The following is a 19,920-nucleotide window of genomic DNA, read 5'->3' as shown; positions in this document are numbered from 1 at the left end:
TCATATTTATAAACTGCATTTTCTCGCAACGAAAACAGTGTTTTGCTTTTCAAATTAAGAATTTTTTAAAGAACTGTCTCAGTGAAGGTTTTTTCATCTTTCCACTTTTGTGTCCGGCAATGTTTTTTTATATTTTTTGACACTTTTTATCTTTTTCCTTTAGGGAATCTCTCCTCTTGAGTTTAGTCGTCATTTGAGGTTAGCATGCAAACGCGGATTACATGCGGGTCGTCTCATCAAGGATGGTTTGCTCTTCCGATTATCTCCCAGTGCCCCATACAACAATAACAATAACGTGCAGGCATTGCAGTCTTCTCCCACTATCCTACAAGAAGAAAACAATGATTTGGTATGACGTATTGCTTGTCACACTATAGCCCTAAATTATACACATATAAAATATAATATAACTTATGATAGAATTATCTTTATAAGTTTATGCTTGATGATTAAATAGTTACGAATTAAAGCTTTTTTTAACATTTTGGGTAAATTGATGCAAAACTGGTATAAAAAGGTGTTGCAGGTGCATTAATGTTATTTTGAGTTTTAGCATATTAGCAATTGATTTGGATTTTGTTAAATAACGCTGTTGACTGTTAGTAAGTCTATTTTTAAAAGTGTTTTGCCCTTTTATTTAAAAGTTGATAATCCTAATCTAAAGTTGTAATTATTAGTTAATAACCACTTTGAAATTTGTATCTTGTTGTGGCAATTGTTCTTGTTAATTAACACTGTTATAAAATGATTACAAGTGCTTTACAATTCAAACACAAGAGCTTTGATGAATCGTGATGTAACGATTTATGACCTTGTAGTTCCACCTCTAACCCATGCGTATTTTAGCTGTTCGGGTATTTTCGTTGCCTGCAATATTTGATGAATGGCCTCTCGCGATGTTATGTTAATCAGTATGTTGTAGTTGTATGAATACAAACTCACTGTAAGCATTAGAACTATCCAGCAGTCTGTGGTTGCTTCAGGGATTAGTTCAAGCTGTAGTTGTTCCAAATCAATTCTACTTTATCTCACTAACTGTCACAAAGCTATTAATTCTAGAAACCTTTTTTGCACATGCCTTTAACTTTTTTAGCTGCAACGAATCTTGCGGCCACTTTGCCTGTCTATGTTTACACTGCTTTATCTACATACATATTAAGATATATATATATCATATACATAATAAATAGGTAAAAAGTGACAGCTGTTGTTTGTGTAGTATATGTACTGTACATAGCATATTTACTTATCCATTTAACTGAATCAAAATCAATATTAGGGCTAAGATCAAGCTGAAACATGTATAAATTTGTTTTGTATGTTTCCAGTTTAAAATTCATTCTAAAGGTAATATTAACTTCTTCGTGCTAAAGGTCACTAGTAGTGTCTAATAGTGTATAGCTTTTGTGATGGTTTAACAAATATTTAATATATATATATATATACATATTTAATATTATAATTTATTATATAAAATGTAGTTCTTAATTCTTATAAAACAACATAATCATGGAGACAGACTTCTATTTTGGGTATTTCATCATGAATCATCAGTACTGCATTCATTTGACTTTTAGTTTGTTAAATTAACATCTTATATAGCCTATAATATAATATATGTGTAGCCTGTATTGTATATGTAAAATTGAAGTTCTTTTGTCCTGTAGTTTGGATTTTTTGTTTATTAGAATAAATGTTATGGAATTAATGGTCATGAGAAGATTATATTTGGGACCTAGAATTAATTAGCATTAAATTAGGTGCTGGTGTTAATTTGGCAAATGTCACATAGAAAATGTTCTTATTCAAACAATATCATTTAAACAAATGAAACTTATTGCTTTGTGCAAGTATTAGTTGTAAACTAATACCAAACTTAACTGTAACTTAAGAACTGTGGTCCAACTCCACACAACCTGAATATAAAGTATCAATCCCACCAAAGCTTAACCATCTTAACACAAAAGGCAGTGCTTTTGTAATCTGATCTTTTCACGTTATGGTTCACTAAATTCTGTCCATTGTCTTGCTGTTACTTTTCCTCTTATAACTGACCACTGTTCATTCATGTGTGCTGCCACAAACCAACCTTGTGTATATAGTGAACTTCCAATATTGTGTCCTGTTAAATAACCATACATATGTTTATAAACTGTTTTTTTCTGACATCAATATTTATACTTTATTTATATTGTTAATGGTAATTTGTTATTGCTACACAATGCTGCTCAAACCTGATTCTATTTGATTAGTGGAACTGAAAGGATTATGTAGCTTATTGGACTTTAACATTACAAGTCGCTTATAGTTATAGACTTGTTTGTCATACCCCTGGCCCTGCAATGTCTGTAATTTACAATTTAAAATTAAACAGTAAATGAAAAAGTATTTAAGGTATACAATGAATGCTTATAAGTCATACCTAACTAACTTAAACATTCATACAAATGCACCATTTTTATGCAATTTAAATTCTGTTTGTATGTATCTAAATAACGAAACCAGTTTAATGTTTAGGTGTAGTTTGTACACTCAATGTGTTTGTTTTTTTGGTATTTTACTATTTTCTACATGTGTGTACAACTGCAACAGTTTTGAACTTGTAAATATTATTTATAGTAAAATATTCAATTATAAAACAAATATCAAACAAGTAAACAACTTATATAACAGTTATCTATAAAATCATGTTTATTGATAAACAGGCTACTAGTGTGTTTTCAGCATATTTTTTTATTTTTAACTTTAATAGCCTAGCAGTAGGTAGTAATGGTCTGGCAGGTGGTGCGTGGTGGTATATCTTTATTGATAAAAATGTCTTTTTTGTTCAAAAATTTCACTTTTTTTGGATATATTTATTATATAGGCCTATATCATTCCATTGTATTATTGTTCAATGGGTGTACTGTAGTTCTACTTATATTCAATGCCAGTCAAATCTATTATTGAAAATATATATCTACAATCTACATCAAATAATATTTTTTTATTTTCGGATCAAATTCTGTCCATTAAGATTATACCACAATACATTTTGGTCGTTTTTTTCTTAACGTCAGGAACTCGCGGCGGTTACGTCATTAGGTGAGGAGAATCGAACTTTTTATTGTGACGTTTATGTAGCCATCTCCGTGTTCCAACTCCTATAACCTCCTTCCTGGATATTTCCAAAAATTCCAAGCAAAACAGTTTTTGTCGTAATGGTAGTCTGGGATCAGACAAAGCGGGTCGTACTAACATGGTTGCTCTGCACAAAACATAATAACCACTAGCGACTAGCAAGTATATATATATAATATAGCGACTAGCAAGTATATATATATATATAATACTTTTATTGGATAAGAATTGAAATTTCCATAGAAACGGAAACTATGTTTTAATTCGTTTTTAAAAAGCAATTTCATTGTATAGCCTACTATATTATATTGATTGCAATTAACGTGATTTGTGTGAAACTTTGTAATCTGAATGATTTTATAATATATATATATACTATTCATATATTTTTAAAATGTAAAACCCCAAAAAAGGTTTTGTTGATAATAATCAAGACATTGTTAATAGCGCATCGTATTTGTTTGTTTACCCCGTGTGAGTGAGCATGGAACTCGTAAATCGATCGCCAGAAATTACTTTACTTTAGCTGAACGTAATTGACCGAAACGACTTTCTCGTTCACTCATATCGCTACTATAGGAGCTACCTATTAACTATGGATCGATTACTTGCGACCAGCAGGGAAAATCGATAGTTTTACACTGACGAGGTGCAGGTTACCCTGGTGTATCTAAGCTTTCGTATTAAGAAAGATAATATTTCATGTTGCTATTTTGCCAAGGCCTATGGATTCGTTCATGTGCGCCTGTTTACTATGTCTTGCACGCCACCCTGGTCACATATGCGTTCGTATCTCTATACATTAATAATTCATATCTGCAGTTCCGCGGTCCGTTGCCAGTGCTCGGGCCAGGTGGTAGGAATGATATTAAAACAACGTTGACCCCTCTCAGTGCATTAGAACGTCGTGAAATAAAATTGGCGAAACTGAAAATAACTGATGTTTACCCGTGGTCTACGTGACGTTGTTCGTGCCATCATTCCACTCGTATCGTCTGTGACGCACTCTCTGACGTCATGCGTCATAAGAGTCGCAGTCTTATCGTCAAACCTGAAAATCTATGCTACTAGAACAACAGATTAAAAGTCATCTACTATGTACAACGTCACAAAACTCGCATCTTTATTTTATCTATATTGTGATATTATTAATGTATTTGGTGATTCGTGTGTTACATTTTCACAGCCAGTTAGCGATGCCTTTTTGTTAGTCGAGGTTCCGTAATTAATTTTATTCCTTGGTCGCCGCCGATGTCAGTTGGTTCAAATCGTAATAAGTTCTTGACTACGAACACTGCGGGCCGAACCTGATTTATAATATAAAATACGTTGCTATGTCTCACGACCCGTGTTCTTGCGGGTTCCTTCGTCAATCGTGTTGAGCCACCCTCGAACTAGTTTTGGCCGCGAGCGGTGTCTGACATTTCGGCTCAGCTCCTGTTCTTGTTTGTATTGGCCGATTTGAAACGTTGTATTGATCTTTCTGCTTCGACACTTCGTCGTTGCTTCCTAAATCAACATTACAATTTCTAGTCCGTCTTAAACGTGTTTCACTTAAACGAGACTGGTGTGTACATAAAGCACTTGTGTACATTTATTTAGGAAACATAACCTTACGCCGGTTCTCTTCTATTGTTTATTATAGTTCGTACTTTAACGGCGCGTGTGTTTTTTGTATTAACACGCTGATATGCGCCGCCTAAATAAGCTCATTTGCTCAATATTAATGTATTGTTTTCTCTGCAAGGTGTAAATTATTTTTAGGTTCAAGCTGTCGAAATTTGTCATTTACCCTTTTATTTTATTACCGCACCGTAAAGTAAATGTTAGTATTGGCTTACGTTTGCAACATATTTGGTTGCAAAATTCATACTCCTTCGTCATGGGCGGTTTTTAAAGCCTGTTTTGATAAGACCCCCTGGAAACTCTATAGCGCGATAGATTATGCAGTAGTAAACAACAGACTCCAGCCCCTCCATACCGCAACCTCTGTTGACGTCTTTTTGAGAGACTTATTTCTCTCGTATTTTACAGCCATCTTTGTTTATTTGCGAAACGAATCCAAGTTTTCCAGGTATCGCATGACCTGACCATGACACTCCCGCCCCATGCGCTTAACTATTTAAAGTGTTTATTGTGTTGTGCTTATCGGCAATTTGAGACTTAATCATGGTGGTTCAACCGTTTTAGTCGCGCGTGGTTGCTTTGTGCTCTTAAGCTTGAGTCAAACTGAATTGCCAGACACATGAAACGGGTATGGCACTCTCTCATTGTCGACGCCGCCACCTTAACGATATTAACTTACTATCGTAAACTTAATAGACCAGGCTGCGCGCGGACGGCACACCTTACCGTTTAACGCCTCATTACGTTTCCACGAGTTGCCCCCTCGCTCACTCGTATTGGGGCCACTCACGGTCAACAATGATTTGAATCGTTGTGAACAAAAGCAAGTAGATAAAATCTGCTGTCAGCCGCATCGTATGCTCGGTTTGGCTCGTACGTGTTTCCACACCACTCATAACAGTTATATTTAATTTAAGAAACACCGTCTTAATCTTTACAATATTTAACCAACAAATAATAAAATTTAAACCCTGCGGTTTTTAAATCTAAATATGTCAGTGTTTCCAGTTTTAATTTTACGCGGACTTTTATTCGCGGCATCACTGCACTTACCTGTTTGAATTTGATCGTGACAGGGCGCGCTAGAAATAAGCAAGTGATGATTGAGAGGCAGAAACACCATCCATATACGTACCACATACTACCCTCATTAACATATTTTGTTACGCATATCGTTGGTACAAGCTTTAGCCTTGTTATTTATATTCGAACATACGAAAAGCTGTGGTTATGTTATTGTCAACAATATGAATTGTCTTATCATTTTCAAACCAATCACAAGTTAATTAAGAAGAGCATTGTTGTAGTCTGTGGCCTGTCATGTGTCGGTTATCCGTATGTGGCTTTGGGCATAGCACTCCCATATCCACGGACCACGATATGTTTATAATATCGCCCGTTTGTATGTACTAACAAACTAAGTGGCGGCGACACGTTACGAGTCACACCCGATCCTTATCTACGGTTTATCTCTTATCTTAATCTTGGTTTAAATTTGTCCATGCAAATTCAACCAACTTAAAATGACGGCATTTCACGATAAAGTAGATACAAATGCGGATTAAGAGCGACAGATCGTAGCCCAGATAGTGCAGTCTTATCTTATTTATATGGGTGTATACAGAAAATGTGATAACGGACGCTTCCAAAATGATGTCCAAACGTCATATGTTTCATGTAGGACGTGTTGAAAGCGTCAAAATTCGCCCGGTGTGATTCAGTTTATGTTGTTTGTGATGGTTATCTCGTCAACGACTAGGGATGCGTATGTCAGTGCCATACCCGAGTGCTGTTTATCAAACACACACACCGAGCTGGGAAGCGGTAAATTCGCTGTCTTTAGGGAATCAGAGCTTATGCCAAGCGCACTGTTGTTGCTGTTCAACCTACCGCTAACCAACTAAACATAGACGTGTCTTTGTAACAGCTGAATGTGACACGTCTCTGGCACTGTCTCTAAACCAAATCACGCATGTTGTTAAACACTGTCTCGCCAGGGGGTGGTTAGTCCAACCTCGTTTACACAATTTATGACAAACACAAACTCTTTATCAGAATGTGCTTGCCGTAGGTTCACTTCGGGTCGTGCGGGTTCGCAGCGCATATGTTCCCCTTCTTAACTACCAAACAACCTTAGATCAATAGCTACACATAATACTTTGCACAGCGTGTTTGTATCCTTATACTGGGTAAACATCCTTTACAAATGTATTGATTTTAAAAGATCCAACCTTTATTCAGATCAATCTTTTACTTCTAACATATAAAAGCAAATATATAAATACACATTATAGAAAAAGTATTTAAATTGCAATTTTTAGTTATTTGTACCGGGTATGGGGTGTTAAAATGAAAGTCTTTTTATTACCATAACTGTTTACTATAGCTTTCCCATAGCGCAATTTATTCAAGTAGTTGTAAGTATCCTTGGCAATTACATTTCTTATTAGAATGAGTGTGGGCAGAATTTGGCCAATCAAATGCCAAGTGTTTGTTGATTACTTTACCTGGGTTTATTTTCAGCCGAGGGCGACACCAATGCCGATATGTAGCTACTGTTATGGAACTGCTGAGTGCAACAAGACTGGCAAGCAAGAGGAATTACTTTCTTGTGCAGATTGTGGCAGCAGTGGTGAGAAACCAATTATAAAAACACAGACCTTTGGTTTATGATTATGATATGAAATAAAATAAATAAGAGTCATGTTCATTTTAGATTGACAAACATACTAATATACAATAATTTGTTTGTTTTGGTAAATAATTTGGTCACTGGCTGCGTTGTACTACTTTTAAGGAAACCCTATAATCTATAGCTTAAAAATCATTGCCTGCGGTTGGTTAAGAGGGTAAAGGGTGAGATTTGGGGGGTATTGGTTACACATTTATATTTTAGGGGGTTTAAGTATGTGATTTTAACTGCAAACTAGACATGGAACCCATGTATAATAGTTGCCTTTTGTAATGTCTCTACTACGAAATGGGATTCATATAAATCTAAATTGGTCAGTAACCCTGCTGACATTTTAAGACTCAACATTTTCTTCCTTTTAAATTTGCTCCAATTTGTCCCATTACAACAGGACACCCAATATGTATGAAGCTCGCCAGTGACCTTGTGCCAAAAATTCGTGGTTCACGTTGGCAATGTATTGAATGCAAGAGTTGCAGGGTGTGTGGCTCCAAAGGAAATGCAGTAAGTGGTTTTATGCTGGTATTTTTATATTTTATTCTCCCCCATGAAACTGCCTTAATTAAAATTAGAACTGAATAATTGTTTATCCATCAAAAACGGTTTGATCAGAAAAGTTCCTTTGTATACTTTTCAGCACGTTTTTTAAAGGGCATAACAACGGAAAATTAAAAATTTAATGCTTTGCAAAACTCATCTACAGGATATCTGCTCTTTTGAACATGTTAATGTCTGTTAATGTCTTCACTACTTCAAACCTGGCCATATTGACCTTTAAAAATTGTATTCAAATTCATATGAATAATCCATTAGCTACCAAAGTCTTTTTATTCATGATTGATTTAATTCAAAATTGAATTTAACATTGCTTTATATACACCACCATCTTACTATATTAGTGAGTAAAGGCAACCTTTTTTCTGTTGTGAAAATAAGTTTGTGGTTTGAACTGTTATGATATCCGAGGGTACTGAGGTTTAAAACTATTCCTACTATGCGGTGATATGCTGTATGATGAACAGTGTATGTGGAACCATAATTACTGATTTGTTGTGTATTTTCAAACATTAGTCATTTAGTCAACTGTTGTTTCGGTAATTCTATTATAAAAAGCGTGTTATATTAGTAGACTGTAACACAATGACTCAGTAGTTATCATTGTCAACATCAGTTGTAGTTATGACAAGTTCTTGTTGTGTTCATTAGTGATGATGGATCTCACTAAACCCTATGTTAACCCTCATAGGGATGTGTATAGCTTATGTGGTTGTGTGACCTACACTCGCTACTTAAGAGAATCTGAGTCTATTTGCACAACGCCGAGTAATTTCTTTCTAAACAAAGATAGCATCAGCCACGATCAATTATAGGCTACCCAAGTGGCAGAAAAGGCTGCCATGAATTGTCATTCCACCTACAAGAATCAATAATGACATAGCCGTTGAATAATACCACAGCTTTGCTTACCAATTTTCTACTGTGTGATGGCCAATATCCCGAGTAACAGTAATCGACTAAAATTCCCGTTCCTACCATGAGTCACACCCATCTGGATTAGTCTTCAAGACCCAAAGGATTACCATCACATCAGTGAATAAGCAATATTGATTTTCACACCCATAATATTTTTCACTGACGTTGGATAAATCAAAACTAGCTTACATAGTTAATAGTAATAATAAATTTTAACAATAATTTGCACCTACGTTCCAAGTTTTTACAATGTGGTTTAACCAATAAAGCTAAAATTAAGGTTATGTATTTCATATCTAAATGTTTACATTATCCTTACACTATCTGTTATTCTAATCCAAACAAAAAACCAAAATTGCTTTGAAATTGTCGTTGTGATTCATATAGTGGGAATGATACCATGATATTTGTCATGCACAACTGAGTGTCTAGACCGCAAAGTCTTTATACAGCAGTGCTGCCGTTTTTAATTTTAACCAAAAGGATAAATTTAATCCATGAAAAACATGCAAAAATCATATATTTTTTAAAGTTGTTGTGTCAGTTTTTTACTTTTATCAATGGCAACACTGGTCTGACCCTGGCTGTGTTAACTACCAGTTCAGCACCACTTAAACCTGGGTGAATGTTGAAGCACAAAAGCACTATTCCAGCGCGGCTCACTTGGTGTTTATTTTATTCAGTATGTTGTTTGCGCAAGACACTCTGTTCAATTGACTTATAATATATCACTCAATATAAACGCTAAGCAACCAATACCATCATATTTTATGGTGCTAACTTACAAGCATTAATATTTATACTATGTCTTTACATTATCATTTTTTTATTGCAAAAAAAAGTTAAATTATTTTTCACTCATAGTTGTTATTAAATTACATGTTCACACTTTTTTGCCACATGATCGCATTGTGGTGGCTTGTGGTAGTGTAAATATTTACTTTGTTGGTACCATGGACTCCCATAAAACTTGGCACTGGTTTCAGTGTTAGTGGTAGTGGTACATTATCGTATATAGGCCGATGCCACGCTTCAAAACATTCTTGGTATGCTGCCATAATGTTTGTGGTAGTATATGCATTTAAGAGAAAGTTTTTTTGAGCAACATGTTTCACACTAATACAGTATCCAAATATAAAGTGTTTACATTTTTAAAGTTTATTTTTTTCAAGCAGCAAAAAAAACACAAAACTGAATAAATAAAAAAATGTGCAAATATTTTTATAAAGTGATCTATTAAATTAATATAACTGCTTATTTTTTTTTGTTTTAAAAGTTTACAGTAAAAAAATATTTTTTTATGGGTTTAGCCTTTCTTTTTTACTTGGTTTCTCCTTACCACACGTCCACACAGTCGCTTGGCAGAATTAGTGAAGCATACTTGAGACCAACCAATAATGTGATGACCGCTATTTAATTTGATGCTGTTCACTCTTCTAGTGCCAGCTCTTGTATAAATTCTAATTGTCCACAATTTTGTAGCATCAGAAGTGCCAGCTTAACTTCTGTGTGCGATTGCCACACCACACATGCCAATTCCTGATTATGAATATTTTATCAGGCGTTGCATCTCATGATAATAAATCCTTAAATATTTATAACTGCTCCCGAAAGATATTCTGTTTTCTTAAGTGCCTTGTGTGATTATCATACAAGTTCAATTTGCTCCCTCAATAATTTATAAAACCACCATGTTGGTGCAAGTGTCATTTTCACTGGTTAAAACCATTTTTAAACTTTTCCTTAGTCAAGAGCAGTTTAAACCACATTGTTCTTGAACTTTTATAAAGTTGGGTCTTTTGGATCATTTTGTAGCACATCAAATTTATGTTTTACAATTTTATCAAGCATATTCTGTTATTTTTTCAGAATCATTGATAATCTGGAAAAGTTTGCAAAACATCTGAGTCCATAGTTCAAGGAACTCTTTTAAACCCCCTTTTTATTACCATAAATATCTCAAAGTGTTTCAGCTAAAACCTAGGAATAATACTTTAACAAACAGTAGGGAGAGGAAAGATGAGACGCCTTTTCTTTCTATCATTATACATTATGTGCTAAAGGTGTCCCATCTTCCCTCACCTACTATATATTTATATATGTACATAAGTTTTAACTTTTGTTAATTTCCAGGACAACCTGCTTTTCTGCGATTCTTGTGACAGAGGATTCCACATGGAGTGTTGCAACCCACCTTTGCTTAAAATGCCAAAAGGTAACTTTTTGAATGATTGTGTAATTGAATGGAACTTGGGTGAATGTTCATATTCTTTAATTTTTGCTATGTGTGCTTGACAATTCCGACAAACCACTTCGTTGGAGCAATTGCCGTTTACTGTCTTGACAAAGACTCCTGCGATTCGTCCACAATAGTAGTCCCATTAAGCATTGAACCAGTATCCACTGAGGCCAGATGGCGTACTTTGCAATTCGTGGTTACATTTCTAGCATAAAATTTACCGATTACTATGTTGTTTTAACTAACCGAGTGGTTAATTTTTTTCTCAAATTATTTTTTTTTAATTTTTAATGCAAACAACATAATATTTAGTATGCTATTAATTGCATTCGTATCACTTACAATTTAAGTCCACAGTTTAAAGCTGCAACTTTACAGCTAATAAAATAACGGTTTGAGGTTAGTGGTTAACAGATATAGGGATTAGGGGCTTGGTTTGGGGTTACAATTGTCATCTTTATCATGAAGGGCCTTTGTAGGCTGTAAAATTGCGGCTTTATATTGACATGATAATTCAAAGATATTTAATTTAGGATCATTCATATGTGAACTGTGCAATGAAAACTCAACTTCAAGTTCTGTATCAAAAATTCCTCTTTCAAAATGCCGACGGACACCGGCAGCGCAAAGGAGGCTTATTTCCAGTGATAGTTCAACTGGACCAATGGCTCAATCCTTAGGTATGTGGTTATGTTGTCATTTATTTGTATGCCAAAATGCATTGCAATTTCTAAATAACTTTTGTTAGTCTGATAACTGCATCAAAGATGTTGGTTTCTGTTAAATCCAGGTTTATTAAAATTAATCAAAACATGACTTTTCTAAAAATCGGTGTGACCTTTGCAAAATTCGTTAAATGGAAAATAATCGTTTTGAGTGTTGATGTACACTTGTACTTTGAACAGCCCAAGGCTACAAGTGTCTGCATTATCCTTCTTATGTTTTGTGGTTAAATTCGCAGGGAGAATAAATAAAATAAAATTCCAATTTAATACAGTTTTCAATTCCAGTGCATTTAAAATCTCTAATTGCACATATAAAAAGCGGAAATTTTATTTTACTTTAATGTATGGAACAAATAACCCATTTTTTTAAACTGCAGACTTTAAAATGATGTAGAATAAGAATTTAAAAAGTGGATCTGTCTTATGGAATATAATTATATATAAAATATTCCAAAATAACGTTGTTATAAAACATAAGAAATTTTAGTCCAATAATCACTTTATTATTTTGCCCAAACAGATTCATTTCAAAACTATTTTTTGCCGATTTAAAATTTGTTTCTTTTCTTATTTTTATTATTTTGTGATGAAACAATGGTTTGTTGTGACATCATAAAAGTGATTGAAATCTAAGAGATGGATAATTAATGTGGGTTCCTCATCTGATGTGAGATAAATTTTCAAACAACCAAAAACAGTCATACAACCGCATATTCAACCCAACCATTCAAGCCTGTCAATCAAAATAACCTCAAGTTTCTGATTTCATGTTTTTTTCCTTTCTCACCTGATGAGGAGATTAACTGAACAAACAAATCATCAAAAGATAGATTTTCAAACTTGTAAATACAGTAGATCATGACGAGAGCAAATAAATCTAAAACATTGGATACGCTAACCCAATTTATATCATTCCCTAGTTATCTTTAAGCATGTGCAATTTTGGTGTTTTTTTAATTATGGTAGGGGTTAGGGTTTTATTGTCACCCCTGCTGTCACTCCTGGGATGTTGACCAGAAAAAAAAATTTTTTTTAGTCGGTAGACTTTAATTGACTAACTAGTGTAATAAGTATTGCACAGAAACTTAGTCGACTGAATATAAAAAAAACAGTTACTAAATTTTAGTCGGCTGATAAAAAAAGACAGTAACCAATAGTAACTGACTAACCGCACTTAAATTACCTGGTAGACAGGTGTAAATTTCTCAACTTATACCAAAACTATTTAAAACAAAAATTAATAAAAAAATATTTTTAAAGGTTCTTCCCCACCAAGTACAACTTGTGAAGTTTTTGGAGACAACGGGAAACATTTCTTACAAGTTCCTTTCCATAAGAAACCTAAAGGTCTGATAGATGGAATGACAAGGTGAGCATGTGTGTTGATTATATGCGTTAAGTGTTTTTAAGCTTTGCCCTGAAGTCCACATTTGTGTGTATGGTAGTGCTTCTAAACCCCTGTGTTGTGGTTCGCCTACTGCCGTATTTCATATTGTGTTTTCGGTTGCAATGTTAAAGTTTGTTAATCCAATTGTAATGTCAAATGATATTCTTGAAACTGGGTTACCAAAGTTTTGCCATTTATTCATTCCTATTTTTTGATAGATGTCGAAATTCTCTGAAAAGGGTAATTTGCAATGTGCGTTTTGGTGTATTACTTTAAAATCTACAAACTTTCCTCTAAAAACCCTGGTCTGAGATGATGAAATATTCCCTAACCAAATCCTATATTAATAATTTGGGGGGTTCGGACTTAAGATATTATCTTCAACGGTGACATACCTGTATTTGTATCTAATACACCGCACTTTCCAGGTTCTTTACCCCATCAGTAGGTCGACGTAAAACAATGACATCGCAAGCACGGACCACACAACTCATGATCATACACAACACAAGCAGTGATAACAACTCTAGTTCAAAAGAAGAAGACATTTTATCAAAAAGTTGGTTCACACATAAAATATTTATTCAAAGTAACAAAATAGGTTTATTTAAAATTTAACTGAAAGTATTCTGATGTTTTAACACTTCAAAATAAACAATTTACATTTGAGAAATGATTTTTTTGTTTGTAATATTAACAATATACAATACAACTAATATAACTTATATCATAGTGTGTCATAATTTATTATATAAAATGTTAATGGTATAGGTTGATTAGTTATGTGTTTCGGTATTCTTACTTTATAATTCAGTTTACTATTGAACTTTATAAGGTAAAGTTTTGTTCTTGCTTTTTGCATCAACTGTTAAAATTCATTTCTGCTTACTAAATTGCTAATTTACAAAAAAAGGTCCAATATTTTAAAGCTATTGAATATACAAAAAAAATCACAGAATGTTTCATATTTTCCTTTTTTACATTAATGTTAATTTTCACATTAACCCCATGTTTTCCCACAGATTCAAGCAATGAGAAATCATGCAAAGCAAACATCACAGAACTTGATGAATCCATGTTTTTCAAAGCAAGAGAGGAATCTTTTCAGGTAACATAAAATGTATAGCTCTTTCTTTTTTAACTTGGGTTAAATTGAACCCCAACTTTAATAGAAAGGATAAAATTTTACTTAAAAATACAAGTTTAATAAATTTTTATTTTTAGCGCACTGGTATGGTAGAAGGGGAAACCCCTGATCCGTCAACCACTAGGTGTCCTGCTGCAATCGAGTTCGGAAAATATTCAATTGAAACTTGGTATTCGTCACCTTACCCACAAGAATATGCTAGGTTGGTGTTTGTGTTAATATTAATTTTAAGCAAATTAAAATTTATATTATTTACGCTGATAAATTTGACCTGAATGAGATGTTGTTACTTGGCAGAACAAACAAAGTTGATTAAACTTACACTTCTAATTTAATTACCGGATAAAATAGACTGCCTGCAAGTTTAAAAAAAAAAAAAAATCAGAAATTAAGTATCAAAAAAAAATTGTAACTTGCAAGAGCTGATTTAGATTTACATCATAAATGGCAACAGCATTTCAGATATTTAATTGGCCATATTTTAAACATTTAATTAATATTGCTGATTTTGATTTTAGGTTACCAAAGCTGTTCCTGTGCGAGTTTTGTTTAAAATACATGAAATCCCACACCATACTTCAGCGACACGCTCGTAAATGTCCGTGGTTCCACCCACCTGCCAATGAGATTTATCGCTCAAATAATTTGTCAATCTTTGAGGTGGATGGGAATGTCAGTAAGGTGCCCAAATTTACATAATAGTATGACTATTTTGACTTTATTGGTAAAAATATTAATATTTAAACATTTTTAAAGCTATAGAAACATTCAGTACACTTATTTACACGTTATGTTAAACTCTCAATGCAATCCAAGCTAAATTAAATGAACTAGGCCAATTTTCTGATGTGCAACCTAGTTTACAGCAGAAAATGGGTATCAAGTAAAAGCTTTTGCTGCCTATCAATAATAACCTATTTATGTTGTGTTCTAAACATTTAGCATTCATAATTAGTAAAGTATTTTGGTGACCCAATTTACAATTACAAAAATGTTTGTAGGCTAAGAGTAAAAAAGTTTTAACGCCTACAATAATAACATATAGTAGGCTGGGAAAAATGGGACACCTTTAGCACATAATATCCGAATATCCCTGATCATATTTTAAACAATTAACAACGGTCTTTGGTAGTGGGTTTACGGTTGTACAAATCTTTTAATGTTCTTGTTTAAAATCAAATGCAAGGATAAAATAGAATGAAACGGTGTCCCATCTTTTCCCACCTAAGTGTTAGTATACACTTTTTTTTTACTTTTTTTTTTAAATAAATTAATTTAATTAATTTTTTTTTTCTTTTGTTTAATTCATTTACACATTTGTAGATCTATTGTCAAAACCTTTGCCTGCTTGCCAAGTTGTTTCTCGACCACAAGACATTATATTACGATGTGGAACCTTTTTCATTCTACTGCCTAACCATTAATGATTCAAAGGGCTGTCATTTGGTTGGTTACTTTTCAAAGGTAAAAAGATAATATAGTATATGTTTGATTAAATAATATATATTATAGTGGTTATAGTATAGGTATCAATGTATTACAGACTGTTTTATATGTTATATGTACATAAGTGTGATGTTTTGCATATTTGCAAATACAGTGCTTACTGCTTAGTATTTCATCTATACATTGTTTAGTTGGATTCAGATTGTTAATTAAGCAATTTAAGTATGTTCAAATACAATAACACAAAATATTTAGGTTTCATTCTTTTGCATTATCACCATTTCACCCAACACATTTATAATCCTAACCATAGCAGCTGATTAAAAAAAATTATAATAACTTAAATTAAAAAGTTTACACATTACACTTAAAAGTTTACACAAAAAAACTAAAACCAAAACAAACATTGTATATGTTTATCTAATCTTATCATAAAAACAAATATTTTTACCCTACAGGAAAAGCATTGTCAGCAGAAGTATAACGTGTCTTGTATAATGACCATGCCACAATACCAACGGCAAGGCTATGGGAGGTTCCTTATTGATTTCAGTAAGTTGCTCATTTAACGGTAACAGACTTCTCAATTGGAAGTTTTTACAACAAAAAACACAAAAAATGTTGTTTTCTGGCTGTGCGTGGATAAAGCAAGAAAATGCTGTTAAAACTAGTGAACTGTTTTTACTCTAACTAATTTTATATATTTATATGCATTAAAGTTATGAAATTTTCACATTCTATTCACCCCAGGTTATTTGCTTTCTCGCAAAGAAGGTCAAGCGGGTTCACCGGAGAAACCACTGTCTGATCTGGGAGAGGTTTCTTACAATGCCTACTGGAGGTCAACATTACTCGACTATTTCTCAAAACAACTCAATGAAAAAAATATTTCTCTTCGAGACATCAGCAAGAGCACAGGTACTACAAAAATATATGAAGAGATTTCTTGCCGAAATTTAGAAAAGAATTATTAAAATGAGATCTGCAGAAAATTAAACAGCTACAGTTACCATATTGTCACAAATATTAGTAGCATTCTTTTATAATTTGTTGATAAACCTTTATTTTCACAGGTATATGTCCGCATGACATAGCGATGGTGTTGCAAAAGTTGGGCATGATCAGTGTAACACCGGGTGGCGCTAGTGAGGAAGAAGTTGTTGATGCAATCAAGTGAGGGGTCTTGTGTAATAAACATTCAATTAAATTTAAATGTATTTTAAACTGTAAGCGTGTTTTAACAACTGTTGTTTTGTCGCTATATCCTGTCTTTTCGTTTAAAATATTTCTAAATCTTCACTACCGTAATTGAAAAGACAAATAATATTATTATCTATGTTTTAAAATAGTAGCAAAGATAGACATACCTTCGATATATTTGTTTATGAGTGATTGTTAAATCTTCACATATTATTTTACTTATACTCATACAATGCTCGATCATGTGCGCCAATGTGTGTATTCCACTGCTGGCATAAAATGAAATGAAAAATCTAACCCTGATTTGGTGGTCATAAAATTAAACAATTCTTGTTAAGTGAAATACAGTTTGGTGCTATGAAAATGTAACAAACAAAAATCACATGATAGTATTATGCTATGTACAATCTTTGAAGTTAAATGAACAGACAAGTATATTTAAAAGCACTGCATATTTTGAAGAGACTAGCTTTAACTTGTTAATTTTACTAAATGAAGTTAATACTGTTTGCATGTATACAGTTATTTCACTGTATTCCGATACAGCTGGTATTGCATATTTTTCCCATTGTTTTTGATGTTTTGGTTAGAATATGTTAAGCATGTGTAAAAACCCATCTCCTATGTTGATATACTTTACATATATATAGACTGTTAACCCTTGTTATGTACAACCTGTACAGTACAAGTATTTCTACCATGTTACATTTTCGTAGCTCTGACTGTATATCTTTGCACAAGAATCATTTAACTCTATGAGCACCAGATCAGGGTCAGATTCGCGGAATTCATTACAAGTTAACTAAACCTTTCGTTCCTTAGATTCAATCTGAAAAGACGGAGAAAGATGGTGATGGAATATATCAAGAAGAAGCAACAGAGGGATAACGATTCAACGAGACCCCCAAGACCCACAGTTGATTCGGACTGCCTTCGTTGGACCCCTCTTATATCAAGTAATAGCTGGGGCTCGGATGAGGTAAGTTTTACTTAGTTTTGTTAATATATTGACGAGTTGTCACATAAATTGATGAAGATCTTATTTAAATTCAACATAAACCGCTTTTATGCTATCGAGTTGTCCGGTATTTTTTTATTTTTTATTCTGTTGTATGATCTAATTCAAATTAAAAAAAGTTTTTTTAAATTTTTTTTATGTGAAATGTATAATTTTGTCTAACATTTGTATTTTTTGTTGTCCTGATTAAAATACCCCTTTCAGGGCTGAATCTGTGTTAATGTAAGTTTTGTATAATATCTGACATATAAATTAATGTATTACCTACTTCTATATAAACCCAATCGGCAATGTCTCATAATATAAAATCAAAACTGTTTCATATGAATTTCACACATATTATAAAACTGGGATTAGGGCTGTAAATTTTCCCATTTTTTGTTTAACCGTTAACCGTTCAGTTTTAACCGATTAACCGATACAATTGTAATTCTAATAAAAGTGTCTTGTTTATCGCTTTTCTTTTGCGAATTTAAAGGAAACTTCACAGAGTAAATAAGACAGATATTATTATACGTGTATGCCCTATGACGTCATAGTTCGATTAACAACTAGAACTTTCTGTTAGCGGTTAACCGTATACTTTTTCACAGCCCTATCTGTGATACAAGAGTAAAACTGAACAACAAATACCAATTTAGGTAAAACTTAATTTTATTTTCTCTTTTAGTCAGTTCTGAAGTCGCCTTCTACAACTCCAGAAAAGATCAGGCCATCAACCGAGCAAAAAACATCGATTAACGGAACATCTCATGTGGATGAGGAGCATATTGAAGCTCCGGAGAGTGCTAATGTTGATCCTGAAGCACAAGAAGATGCTGAGGAAGATGGAGAACAACATCCTCATCAGGATAACAATACAACAGAGAATGTAGCAAATGATGTAGACTTATGTGAGAGCATTGATTATTTTGAAGATAAAAATGAACCCGTTGAACAACATGATGATAAAATGAGTGATACAAGTTCTTCTAACGAGAAATCTGGGGTGAAGCGTCGTGGCAGACCTCGGAAATCATTTCCTTCCGATTCAGTGTTCCCGCTCACCAAAGATGTGTCTGTGACATCACAATGCGATGCAACTTCATTAAGCTCTTCTTTCTCTCCCCTCCGGAAGAGAAGAAAGAGGAAAGTTAAGGGATATCCGTGGGGTAGGATTAAGTCAAGAAAAAAGAAAAAGAAAATTTCTGAAGTAAGTTTTTTATTTTAATCGCATTAAAAAAAATGCTGTTCCTGCAGTCTTTATATCCTACTGATTTGGGTAGCAGCACACTTGGGTCGTTTAAAAATCTGTTTTAAGTTTTGTTACAATTTTGTACGAATCCTACTTTTTGTATGTTTTGTTAATAAAGCAAGGTTTGGTAAAACAACTGACTACCCAAGCCATTTCCCAACATACACAGTTTGAATCTATCTAAAGGAAAAATGGCATTTTCTGACACTGGTATTCTGGCTGAGTATGATCAGTTTATCTGATATTAAAATGTGAACAAATCTGGGTGATTATTTATTTGCTACTTAACTTAAAATACAGCTTTTACATAAAGTGAAACCACAGCTGCCACATTATTGTTTTCTTGATTCATTAGTGATTTAAAAAGGTGAAAAACTTTGTGCTTTTACCCGATAAAAGCAACTTGAATGGGATGTTAAAAAATACCAACAGAATTTAATTCATAACATTTTCAACAGCAACAATTAATTTTTTTATTTTCGTAGAAATCTTCCGAGAAGACACAAAGTGATGCAGAGCCATCAGCTACAGGGAGTGGATGGAGGTTGGGAGGTCCTCATCTATCCTCTGAGTCGGAGACTGAAATTAATGATGCAGATGAACGAGGTATGAT

At 33.4% G+C, this 19,920-nt stretch overlaps 1 protein-coding gene across 1 annotated transcript in view; it reads left to right on the top strand.

Annotated features, from left to right (window-relative positions):
• Positions 1-19,920, top strand: part of LOC149726876 (uncharacterized) — a 28,833-nt gene that overhangs the window by 2,116 nt on the left and 6,797 nt on the right. Inside the window, exons 5-21 of the mRNA XM_089890187.1 lie at positions 164-349; positions 7,270-7,378; positions 7,830-7,942; positions 11,045-11,126; positions 11,684-11,830; positions 13,136-13,244; positions 13,691-13,821; positions 14,285-14,370; positions 14,487-14,611; positions 14,928-15,090; positions 15,733-15,873; positions 16,314-16,407; positions 16,606-16,773; positions 16,929-17,028; positions 17,878-18,034; positions 18,744-19,265; positions 19,793-19,913. Of these exons, the coding sequence (XP_089746313.1) occupies positions 164-349; positions 7,270-7,378; positions 7,830-7,942; positions 11,045-11,126; positions 11,684-11,830; positions 13,136-13,244; positions 13,691-13,821; positions 14,285-14,370; positions 14,487-14,611; positions 14,928-15,090; positions 15,733-15,873; positions 16,314-16,407; positions 16,606-16,773; positions 16,929-17,028; positions 17,878-18,034; positions 18,744-19,265; positions 19,793-19,913 (2,554 nt within the window). The remainder of the gene's footprint in view (positions 1-163; positions 350-7,269; positions 7,379-7,829; positions 7,943-11,044; positions 11,127-11,683; positions 11,831-13,135; positions 13,245-13,690; positions 13,822-14,284; positions 14,371-14,486; positions 14,612-14,927; positions 15,091-15,732; positions 15,874-16,313; positions 16,408-16,605; positions 16,774-16,928; positions 17,029-17,877; positions 18,035-18,743; positions 19,266-19,792; positions 19,914-19,920) is intronic.

The sequence above is a fragment of the Ciona robusta genome, chromosome 12 (genome assembly GCF_009617815.1).
Source record: "Ciona robusta chromosome 12, ASM961781v2".
NCBI classification, from domain to species: Eukaryota; Metazoa; Chordata; class Ascidiacea; order Phlebobranchia; family Cionidae; genus Ciona; species Ciona robusta.
The sequence above is the reverse complement of the archived record's forward strand: the minus strand, read 5'-3'. Positions and strand labels throughout refer to the sequence as shown.